This window comes from Oncorhynchus gorbuscha, linkage group LG21, assembly GCF_021184085.1.
Source record: "Oncorhynchus gorbuscha isolate QuinsamMale2020 ecotype Even-year linkage group LG21, OgorEven_v1.0, whole genome shotgun sequence".
NCBI classification, from domain to species: domain Eukaryota; kingdom Metazoa; phylum Chordata; class Actinopteri; order Salmoniformes; family Salmonidae; genus Oncorhynchus; species Oncorhynchus gorbuscha.
Genome location: NC_060193.1, coordinates 14,369,214 through 14,381,713, shown reverse-complemented (window position 1 = coordinate 14,381,713; position 12,500 = coordinate 14,369,214). Strand labels below are relative to the sequence as shown.

Genomic DNA, 12,500 nt, shown 5'->3' with positions numbered 1-12,500 from the left:
TCTTTGCCTGCCATATGAGTTCTGTTATACTCACAGACATCATTCAAACAGTTTCAGAGTGTTTTCTATCCAAATCTATAATTATATGCATATGTTTCCTCCAGACGTGACACTTGGCATTCAGGCCAAAGGGTTGAGTCTTGGTTTCATCAGACCAGAGAATCTTGTTTCTCATGGTCTGAAAGTCCTTTAGGTGCCTTTTGGAAAACTCCAACTGGGTTGTCTTGTGTCTTTTACTGTGGATTACCTTCCGTCCGGCCACTCTACCTTAAATGCCTGATTGGTGGAGTGCTGCAGAGATGCTTGTCCTTCTGGAAGGTTCTCCCATTTCACTAGAGGAACTCTGGAGCTCTGTTAGAGTGACCATCGGGTTCTTGTTCACCTCCCTGACCAAGGCCCTTCTCTCCCGATTGCTCAGTTTGGCCGGGCGGCCAGCTCTAGGAAGTGTCTTGGTGGTTCCAAATTTCTTCCATTTAAGAATGTGGGAGGACACTGTGTTCTTGGGGATCTTCAATTCTGCAGACAGTTTTTGGTACCATTCCCAAAATATGTGCCTTGACACAATCCTGTTTCGGAGCTCTATGGACAATTTCTTCGACATCATGGCTTGGTTTTTGCACTGTCAACTGGGGGACCTTATATAGACAGGTGTGTGCCTTTCCAAATCATGTCCAATCCATTTAATTTAACACAGGTGGACTCCAATCAAATTGAACAAACATCTCAAAGATGATAAATGGAAACAGGATGCACCAGAGCTAAATTTTGAGGCTCATAGAAAATGGCATGAATACTTATGTAAATAAGTTATTTCGATGTATTTATTTTAATTTGCAAACATTTCTAAAAAGCTGTTTTTGCTTTGTCATTATGTGGTATTGTGTGTAGATTGATAAAAAATGTAATCCACTTTACATTCAGCTGTAATGTAACAAAATTAGGAAAACGTTAAGGGGTCAGAATACTTTCCGAATGCACTGTACACAGTATGTTCAGCCAGTTCAAATATCTTCAGTCTGTTCTTACCAGGGAGAAGTCGTCGGGGTCGATCCAGATGATGCTGAGGTCGGGGTTGTCAGTGTTTTCACGGGCCACCTCTTTCAGGATCTCCAAGAACTCAAAACCATCTTGGAAAAGTAAAAGGTTAGATACTGTAGTCTTTTAGCCCCTTCTACACCCCAACATTGGACGACAATTGTATTTTTATTATCTAACTTTTACATGTTTTTACGTAGTATATATATAGAGAGTAAATGGTAAATATAAGAAAAAATATATAGTGAAACATTGCTTTGGACTAGTGCACTGTACATACCAGGGTCATCCTCCTCAGCGAAGGCTACAATGTGCTCTCCATCAATGTCATCTTCCTAAAGGAAGAAGGAAATAAGGAACGTGACTCAGGCCTACTGTACATCTCCATGAGAAATAGGCCCACCGGACAGTTCCGCTTTCTAAATGTTTTAATAGTGAGTGAATAAATCTTACCCAGGTCTCGTACATGCTGTGGGGCTCGAGTTTCCTCAGAGTGGGCCTGGAATCAGAATGATATCAATCAATCACATTTAGATTATCAAGCCCTTTTACATAGGCAGTCATAGAGTGCATTCACAGTAACACGGCCTAGACCCAAAAGAACAAGCAAGGAAAGGCTGAAGCAAGAGCACAGTGGCTTGGAAAAAGAAGTAATGTCGTTTGAACCACACTTTGTCTGCATAACATAGTATAGGCCTTCTGGCTCTGCATTGTAGTTCAGATGAACTGCAGGCCCTAACTCACCTGTCATGCTCCTCAATGTAGTCTACAAGCTCAGCCTCAGTGTACGGCTTTCCTGGGATGGTCACTGGATCCTCCATGAAGGGCTCATAGAAGTCAACCTCGTTCAACTTCATATTCAGCTTCTTGGCAATCTGGATATGGACAAAGAACATTCATTTGGCTATCAGAAATCTGTTGTTTCAACATGAAAAGATGAGTTAACACTTTGAATTAAAGTATTTGCAATGTAACTAATATTATGTTTTGTGGACTAAACTTGATTTCCTAAGTTGACTTAACACTTCAAGGTAGCGCAGTAACTTATCTTTTCAAGTTAAGACTACTAAAAATGGTACACTGTATAGACAGTTGGTCTGCATTGGGGACAATGGAAATATTCCAGAATGGAGTTTAGAATATAGTTGTAGTGGCTTCCTTTCCTTTTTACCATAGCCACTGCCCAAGCCCCCTCCCTTCCCTAGGGGTTGTTTGGTACGCATACAGTCCACACTCAAGGTTTCCAAACGGCCAAACATTCCATGACATCCAGGGATATGGTGCAAAAAAAAAGTTTATACTTCTTATATCTATCAAAGAAATGATTCTCCAATCAACTTAAAGCATAGATTACTTGATATGGAAAATACATATTATGACCTGTATGTATGTCTGTATGGTCAAAAAACTATACCGCTCCCGCATCTAGCAAGGACTCCCTCCCCCGAAGGCCCAACTTCCTGCCTTTATCCTAACACACTTAGCACAGTACAATGAATAGCCAAGGGGGGCAAAAACTGAATTACACTAACAGATGAATATATCTCAATCAGGTAAATATAAATCATAAAAGGTACGTACCTAACATTTCAGCATATACATTAATATTTAATATATTTACACAAATACACATGGAGCTCCGTACAAATATGTCCAAATCGGCTCTAACAATAGTCAACTCTAATTTTACGCTCTGTGGTTCCGTACCTTGGGGTCAAAGGTGGCGAAGAACTTGATGAATGGATGGAACTCCTCGGCAGCATCGTCATACTCAATGAAGTCTGTAAAAGAGAAAAACAACATTAACCTAACGTGATATTGTCATTGACATACTTGATGGAGAAAATTGTCAGAATTCAGGCATAGAATCCCTGCATGTGGCTCACAGAAATAGGAGTTGTGACTAGCAACCCATTAGCCTGGGCCCTGATCTATTTGTGCCAATTCAGTGACAATGACCATAGGAGTTGGCATGACAGCACAAACACATCTGGGACCAGGCTAGTAATTTCAGTCATGATTTCTCTGGTCTTTCCCACAGAGTTTGTTGGCTGTACTTACGGGGCGATTTTTCACTCTTGAAGTAGCCGACCAGCTTGATGTCCTCGTCAATGTTGTGGAAGCCCTTCAGCTCACGCTCATTATCAATTATCTCCACGGGGTCCTCAATCACCTGGACCGAGATTGCATGAGGGAGAAGAGATGTGGAGAGAAGATTTTAGAAGGTCGAGGAAGATTTTACTGGCCTTATTTTTTCTATCCTTTTCAGAACAATATTTAGTAAACACAATGTAATCACCTGTTAATACACTTCACTTCCGAGAGTGTTTACACAGTAATAAAAACACGTTAAAGTGAAGTTACAACCAAATGACTGTAACCAAAATGAGGTGGCATGACAACTAAATGACTATATAATGTTATAACAGTTACTCACGTCGTAGAGGAACTCCACTAGGGTGTCAGCGGCCAGCTCACCGTCATACTCAATGATCTCATTATCAATAAAGATGTAGATGCTCTCCACCTCGTCCAGACCTGAGGAGGGATGAGGACAGGTTAGAGATGCTGTTTAGGGGCTAGGGAGGGGGCTAGGGAAGGTATGGGGCTAGGTATAGGTAAGAGATGGGAATATGGAAGGGATGAGGCTAGGGGAAGGAGGGGGCTAGGTATAGGGAAGGGATGGCAATGGGGAGGTGATGGGGCTAGGGCAAGGATGGGGGCTAGGTATAGGGAAGGGATGGGAATGGGGAAGGAATGGGGCTAGGGAAAGGATGGGGGCTAGGGAAGGGATGGGGGCTAGGTAATAGGCAAGGGATGGGGCTAGAGGCTAGGGAAGGGATGGGTGCTAGGTAATAGGCAAGGGATGGGGCTAGAGGCTAGGGAAGGGATGGGGCTAGAGGCTAGGGAAGTGATGGGTCTAGAGGCTAAGGAAGGGATGGGATGGGGCTAGAGGCTAGGGAAGGGATGGGGCTAGAGGCTAGGGAAGGGATGGGGCTAGAGGCTAGGGAAGGGATGGGGCTAGAGGCTAGGGAAGGGATGGGGCTAGAAGCTAGGGAAGGGACGGGGCTAGAGGCTAGGGAAGGGATGGGGCTAGAGGCTAGGGAAGGGATGGGGCTAGAGGCTAGGGAAGGGATGGGATGGGATGGGGCTAGAGGCTAGGCAAGGGATGGGGCTAGAGGCTAGGGAAAGGATGGGGCTAGAGGCTAGGCAAGGGATGGGGCTAGAGGCTAGGGAAGGGATGGGGCTAGAGGCTAGGGAAGGGATGGGGGCTAGGTAATAGGCAAGGGATGGGGCTAGAGGCTAGGGAAGGGATGGGGCTAGAGGCTAGGCAAGGGATGGGGCTAGAGGCTAGGCAAGGGATGGGGCTAGAGGCTAGGCAAGGGATGGGGCTAGAGGCTAGGCAAGGGATGGGGCTAGAGGCTAGGCAAGGGATGGGGCTAGAGGCTATGGAAGGGATGGGGCTAGAGGCTAGGCAAGGGATGGGGCTAGAGGCTAGGCAAGGGATGGGGCTAGAGGCTAGGGAAGGGATGGGGGCTAGGTAATAGGCAAGGGATGGGGCTAGAGGCTAGGGAAGGGATGGGGCTAGAGGCTAGGCAAGGGATGGGGCTAGAGACTAGGGAAGGGATGGGGGCTAGAAGCTAGGGAAGGGATAGGCTAGAAGCAGGTTAGAAACTCTGGGGACTAGGGTTTAGAGGACAGGTTTTGAACTCTACTTAAGGTCTAGAGGACAGATTAAGATCTTTACTTAGGATCTAGGTTTTAGGGGACATACTAGGAACTCTGGTTAGGGGTTATGGTTTAGGGGACAGGTTAGAAAATATACTTAGGGTCGAGGATTTAGGGGGACATGTTAGGAACTCTGGTTAGGGGTTATGGTTTAGGGGACAGGTTAGAAAATATACTTAGGGTCGAGGATTTAGGGGGACATGTTAGAGACTCTGGAGAGGGGCTAGAAGATAGGGGCTAGGAGATAGGGGCTAGGGAAGGGATGGGCAAGTAAGTTGGTAACAAGACATTCTTCTCACCTGTAAAATAATGTATTATTTTATCTACACAGTATGAACATAAAGTGAGTTACTGCCTCCTGAAGTAGAATGCTTTAGTTGTTTAATTGCATACCGGTGACTGACCCACCGAGAACTTTTTTTTTCCATGGCAGTAACAGTACAAGATACGGATAAGATTGGTATTAGACAGAGGGAGCTGCAAGTCAGTTAGAAAATGAAAGTGTGAAATAATCAGATCTCTGCAAAGGAATGTTTTTTCAGTTAGAAACTGAGTGCGAAACTCAGATCTCTGCAAGGAATGTTGTTGGACAACTACAGTTCTCTGGTGGCTGAATGATCTACTGAGGGTGATAGTGAAGCTCATACGTGTCTAGACTGTAGAGCCCTGACTTCTTCCTGAACATGTAACATGACAATAACCTTTCCTAACCATAATTAGGACAGCTTTTATTCCTTGTTGGGAAAAACTCTGCCCTTCCCATATAATATGTTCCGTGTTATAAAGATATCTTACACAGTTACTAGATTGGGTCCAGAGTTATGCCTACTGTAAATGCAAAGGTTTCTTTTCAATCTTTTTTTGCCCATCGGCAAACCTTTGATTAGTGGAATTGTAATGAAGTTCGTCTGCTGTTTGAAGAGAGTCAGACCGAAATGCAGCGTGTAGGTTACTCATGACTTTTAATGAAGAAAATAGCAGTACATGAAATAACTGAAAATACGAAAACAACAAACGAGTGAAACTAATACAGCCTATCTGGTGACTAACACAAAGACAGGTACAATCACCCACGAAATACAACGCGCACTCAAGCTACCTAAATACGGTTCCCAATCCGAGACAACTAGAATCAGCTGACTCCAATTAGGAATCGCCTCAGGCAGCCAAGCCTAACTAGACACACCCCTACTAATACACACTCCCAATTAATACAAACCCCAATACGAAATACAACATATAAACCCATGTCACACCCTGGCCTACCCAAACATATAACAAAAACACAAGATACAATGACCAAGGCGTGACAGGAATCAGGTGTGTAGGGACTGAACTTTAGACATTTATTTGTTCAAGGCAGTGACAGTACGAGATAAGCATAAAATATTACATGGTATTATAAGGACATAGATACAGAGAGCTGCAAGTCATTTAGAAACTGAAAGTGAGACTCAGATCTCTCTGTGAGGAATGTTTGTTGACCACTACAGCTCTCTGGTGGCTGAATGATGTACTGAGGGGGATACTGAAGCAATAAGGCCCAAGGGGGAGTGATATATGGCCAATATACGACTGCTAAGGGCTGTTGTTAGGCACAACGCAAAGTGGGGTGCCAGGACACAGTCCTTAGCCATGGTATATTGGCCATATATCACAAACCCCCGAGGTGTCGTATTGCTATTATAAACCAAAGTAATTAGAGCAGTACAAATATATGTTTTGTCAAACCCGTGGTACACGATATGATATACAACGGCGGTCAGCCAATTAACATTCAGGGCTCGAACCACCCAGTTTATAACGAGGCTTTTATGTGTATGTAGACCTACTACTGTAAGTTTACAACTGTAGGTCTACTACTGTAGGTCTGCTATTATATTTTGTTTAAACTTGAAAATAGGTTTGGGTCAAATCCAATACAACACTACACAGAGTGAAACCCTCTGTATTTTGAATGATGGCAGCATCGTATTATGGGTATGCTTGTCACTTGCAGGAGCTGGGGAGTTTGTCAGGATCAAAATAAAAATGAGCAAACCCCAGGGAAACGTTTAGAGGAAAACCTCCCTAAAATCTAACCCTGGGATGGAGTTTTTATTTTCAACGGGACAATTCCACAACATTTTAATGTTAATTCTAAAGTGTATGTTGAGTAATATGTGTTGAGTGTTTCTGAATGGTCGAGACAGTCAGGAACTCAGAGACAAGGTTTGAATATTGCTGTCCATCAATAACTCCCAACCAAATTGTCTGAGCATGTTGCTTTAAGAGTTGTGCAAAGTTTGTAGAATCTTATTCAAAATGATTCACAGCTGTAATTGTCTGCCAAACGTGCTTCCAACAAGTATTCACATTGTTGTGTGAAGACATACGCAATCAAAACATCTTCATATTTGATTAATTAAGAACATTTTCTATCATTTTTCTTTCACTTTCGAAATGTGGAGTAGGTTGTGTAGAACAGCAGGGAAAAAAATCGAATTGAATCCTTTTTACATTTAATATTAAGATAGCAAAATGTGAAGAGTGTGCAAGGGGTGTCTAGACTTTCACTAGGCACTGACTGTGAATCATGTGAGTTAGTTCAGGGCTACAACAAAATTGTGAAATGTCTGGGGGTCCCGAGGAGAGGTTTGAATACCACTGCTCTCATCTATTTCAACAGGAAAGATACCACACCTCGGGCAGAAGAGGGCAGGAGAGATCAGGATTCTATGTGAAGTCAGACAGAAAGACTGAGGTTTAATCGATGATGAAAAGGGGGTCAAGAGATGAGTGAGCTTTTACCCAGCTTCTTGGCGACAGAGAGGTCCTTCTTCTCATCCACAAGACCGAATCCAATGTCTTCATCATCGATATCATCAAGAACCTGGGCTGCAAGCTATAGGGAAGAGAGAGAAGAGAGAAAGAAAGAAAGAGAGAAAGAAAGAAAGAAAGAAAGAAAGAAAGAAAGAAAGAAAGAAAGAAAGAAAGAAAGAAAGAAAGAAAGGAGGGAGGGAGGGAAGGAAGGAGATGGAGCTGTATCAGAGCACATGGACCCTAGCATCCTAACGTCTGTTTTACGCTCCATTTTTGGATTTCTAGATCTTACTTATTTGAACAACCTTGAATGGATCTGACAGGTATCAGCAATATCGCTATAGCTCAAGTGTGTCCTCTGATAGGCTAGGTGACATTTTCAACATATTGCTTATACCTATCCAATCATTTCAGATCTACACAACTGCCTAAAGGGACAGGGGGTTGACTTAGAACGGAATAGATATGTGTATGCCCCCCCTATGTTAATAGATGTGCCATACCTCAGGAATGAGGTGCTCAGCACTCCAGTCCTAGACACATATGATCACATTGCACTGCAATGGACTGCATGGAAAATATATTTCCCACATACTCTGTAAGCACTCACACCCCCAACCACAGCATTTCCTCCCTCTTTCAAGGCCTTAAAAGCAAAGGCCTTAGAGCGCTGCCTTGCACTTTCTAAATCTGTGTGAAACTGGACCTATTGATGGATAGTTAGCCCAGCGAATGAGAGGGCAGAGAGAGAAGAGAAGGGGGGGCATGGTCCTAGTGTGTCAACAGGAAGAGACGTGGTCACGACAGGTGCAGTGGACTGGTGGAAAAGGAGAAGGGTTCACGCTTTGTGAGAGTAAACTTACATACACACGCTCACTAACACCTACTTGCAAAGACACACACAAACACACACACACAGACTCCCACGCACACAGACGCACAAACACACATACTTTATTCTCATTTTATAGCAGTCTATAGCAGTACATGGAACAAAATATCAGTAGAAAAAACATTGTACTCCAATTGATGTCTAAGAATCACATAATTACAAATGTCTTAATTACAAATGTCTACAGAATGGGTATCATTCAAAAGCAGGCACTATCCATCAAGGAATATCCATTGATATGTCCAGCCCACACAGTCAAGCTAGGCAACATCCACTATAGCCAGGTCACGGTTCGGTCCCAGCCTCAACTCCACCTCAGCCATAACAACAGCCCTGAGATCCATTTTGGTTTGGACTGTGCTACCTGGTATCCTTGGGACGGCCTTATCCTAAACCCTGACCACAACCCTTACCTAAACCTAATCTTAAGCGTTACCTTACCCATTTTAAATGTCAACTTCAAGTGGGCTTGGGAAGTCCCTAGGATCCCAGATAGCACGGACCATTCCCGGATAGCACCGAACCAAGATGGGCGACAAAACAAGAAGGCCAACGTTATGTGGCTCAATCTGGTTTACAATAAAGCCAGTGTGACAAGTACTGCTCTCGTGCCAAGCAATTCCTTTGGGCCAGCATCTATGTTTTGCATGAAATTGTTGAAAGGATGAATGAATGAATGAATGAATGAATGAAAGGATAAAGGGGTTAGACTGTAGACTGTTTCCGATAGTTTTGTTTGTTTTGTTATTTCGGTGACCTTTATTTGCAACATTACTTTCACTGCTGTAGTACAGAGAAGCAATAATAGCCTGCTTCCCAAATGTCACCCTATTCCCTGTATCGTGCACTACTTTTGAACAGAGCCCATAGGGAATATGGTGCCATTTGGGACGCTGCGATAGAGCAAGCTGCTGAGGGTTTTGCTGTAGGGCAGCAGCTTTGTTGAGGGCTGGTTCGAAGGCCTGGACATACCTGGAACGTCAGGGCAGCTGGACTGGTGAGTAACTGTAGAGAGAAGTTATGCTTTAGCACAGGACATTAACGTGTAGTCCGGGATTCAATCAAAGGTGCATTGACGACAAGAGCACCGCTCTAGACTCTTTAAGGTCATTTACGCTTGAGCCAACATCCGCACAGTTACCATGAATGTGATCTCCACGAAAGACGGAGAAATTACCTTTAAAAGGTGCGTTGTTGACAATGCGTCTTTGATTGATTTTATAACCACTACAAGACTGAGTAAACAAGGGACAGTAAACAAGGGATGGTAAACAAAGGATAGTAAACAAATGGACCAAGGACAGTGAACAAAGCATAACATAGTGTATGTGTCCCAATATCCATATTCATGTAGAGTGCATTGTCACTATATTACTTTTTACTTTATAGTAAATATATACTATTCACTAATATCCCACTGGGCACAGACTTCACTTAAACATCTATTCCATGTTGGTTCAACGTGATTTCGTTGAAATGACGTGGCAACAACGTTGATTCAACCAGTGCGTGCCCAGTGGGATTACTTGCCGATTTCATTACGTCATCATAAAATATATTATGTTAGTATCATGAATATGGATATTAAGACATACGGACAGAGTCATGACATCTCAGGACAGTGAATAGAATGTAGAATACTTCCACTATACAGGACAGTCCATAGTACACAGAGATGGTGACGGGTCAAGAGGCAGAGTACAGAACAATCTACATTCAATGGAGGTCGGAGTTCAGACTTTAGAATAAGGACAGATGCTCTTTGAACCACAAAGATTCACAAAGTGTCTTAAAAACCTGTTGAGTGTAGGGGGCAGTATTTTGATGTTTGGATGAAAAACTTACCCAAATGGAACTGTCTATTTCTCAGGCCCAGAATCTAAAATATGCATATAATTGTCAGACTAGGATAGAAAACACTCTAAAGTGTCTAAAACTGTCAAAATATTGTCTGTGAGTATAACAGAACTGATATTGCAGGCGAAAACCTAAGGAAAATCCAACCCGGAAGTGCTGTTTTTCCTGAAAGCTCTCTGTTCCATTGCCTGCCTTCACTCCATTTAAAAGGATATCAACCAGATTAATTTTCATATTGCTTCCCTATGGTGTGAACAGTCTTTAGACATAGTTTCAGGCTTTTATTTTGAAAAATGAGCGGGAACGATCACATCGCGTCATTGTATGACTGGGTGCCAGCAGCGTTTTGCATGCACAACAGCTTGGAGCAGACATTTTCTCTCTCTCTCCTAATGAAGAAGCTACAGTCCCGGTCGAAATATTATCGATTATATATTGTAAAAACAACCCGAGGATTGATTATAAAAAACGTTGGAATTTTCGTCTGCCTGGTCGTGACTGCTTGAGCCTTTGGATTTCTGAACATAATGTGCCAACCAAATGGAGGTATTTTGGATATAAAAATAATTTATTGTATAACTGGGAGTCTCGTGAGTGCAAACATCCGAAGATCATCAAAGGTAAGCGATTCATTTTATTGCTTTTCTGACTTTCGTGACCAATCTACTTGGCTGCTAGCTGTTTGTAATGTTTTGTCTACTGAGAGAGATGTCCTTACATAAACGCTTGGTATGCTTTCGCCGAAAAGCATTTTTGAAATCTGACACGCCAAGTGGATTAATAACAAGCTAAGCTGTGTCTTGCTATATTGCACTTGTGATTTCATGAAGATTAAATATTTTTAGTCATTTAATTTGAATTTGGCGCTCTGCAATTCAGCGGATGTTGATGAAAATGATCCCGCTAACGGGATAGGTGCATCAAGAAGTTTTAAAGTAGGAGTACTTATTTAGAATCAATACGGCATTTTAGATCATAATAAATAAGACAGGAGGGACCTGATCTAGAAGCAGCACTCCTACTCTGAGATGCTTTTTGAATGAACATTTTGCTATGCAACATACAAATGATCCATTATGACATACAGTTCTGCTGTATAGTTTAACCACTAGCCAGCCCAGTCGTCCTCCCACAGGTTGACCATTTGATCTCCTAACTTTCTATCTAGCCATTTCTGATCATTTCCACCTATATCTCTGATATGTTAGACTATCAATCATCTCCTCACAGAGAAATCACTGTCACTTCTGTTTCTCTCTGACTTGCATTTCCTATCTGATTCATTGTGACGATCACTTTCGCTCTCTGTCTGTCTGTCTGTCTGTCTGTCTGTCTGTCTGTCTGTCTGTCTGTCTGTCTGTCTGTCTGTCTGTCTGTCTGTCTGTCTGTCTGTCTGTCTGTCTGTCTGTCTGTCTGTCTGTCTGTCTGTCTACAGTAATAATAATAACAGTAATAATGACAATAACAGCAATAATAATAATGAATAATAATAACAGCAATAATAATAACAGTAATAATGATAATACCAGTAATAATAATACCAATAATAATAATAATAGTAATGACAATAACAGTAATAATGATAATATCAGTAATAATAATACCAATAATAATAATAATAGTAATGATAATAACAGTAATAATGATAATATCAGTAATAATAATACCAATAACAATAATACTAGTAATGATAATAACAGTAATAATAATAAAAGTGTTAATAATAACAATAATAATGATAATAGTAATTATAATTACATCAATACAAATAACAGTGATAATTATAATAGCAGTAATAATAATAGCATTAATAATAATAACAACAGTAATAATGATAATACCAGTAATAATAATAACAGTAATAATGATAATACCAGTAATAATAATACTTGTAATAATAATACCAGTAATAATAATAACATGAATAACAATAACATGAATCATGATAACAGTCATAATAATAACAGTAATAATAATAGCATTAATAATAATAACAGTAATAATGATAATAGCATTAATAATAATAACAGTAATAATGATAATACCAGTAATAATAATAACAGTAATAATGATAATACCAGAAAATAATAATAACAGTAATAATGATAATACCAGTAATAATAATAACAGTAATAATGATAATACCAGTAATAATAATAACAGTAATAATGATAATACCAGTAAT

The 12,500-nt window shown here is 41.3% G+C and overlaps 1 protein-coding gene across 2 annotated transcripts in view; it reads right to left on the bottom strand.

The window, feature by feature from the left end:
• LOC124007790 (calsequestrin-1-like) overlaps positions 1-12,500 on the bottom strand; it is a 34,342-nt gene that overhangs the window by 3,656 nt on the left and 18,186 nt on the right. The window contains exons 2-10 of one of the 2 annotated variants that reach the window (XM_046318552.1): positions 9,431-9,463; positions 7,555-7,648; positions 3,473-3,573; positions 3,097-3,208; positions 2,743-2,816; positions 1,780-1,910; positions 1,489-1,534; positions 1,316-1,370; positions 1,027-1,127 (exon numbers count right to left, since the gene is read on the bottom strand). In XM_046318552.1, the coding sequence (XP_046174508.1) occupies positions 1,027-1,127; positions 1,316-1,370; positions 1,489-1,534; positions 1,780-1,910; positions 2,743-2,816; positions 3,097-3,208; positions 3,473-3,573; positions 7,555-7,648; positions 9,431-9,463 (747 nt within the window). The remainder of the gene's footprint in view (positions 1-1,026; positions 1,128-1,315; positions 1,371-1,488; positions 1,535-1,779; positions 1,911-2,742; positions 2,817-3,096; positions 3,209-3,472; positions 3,574-7,554; positions 7,649-9,430; positions 9,464-12,500) is intronic. The other variant, XM_046318553.1, reaches the window with a different exon arrangement.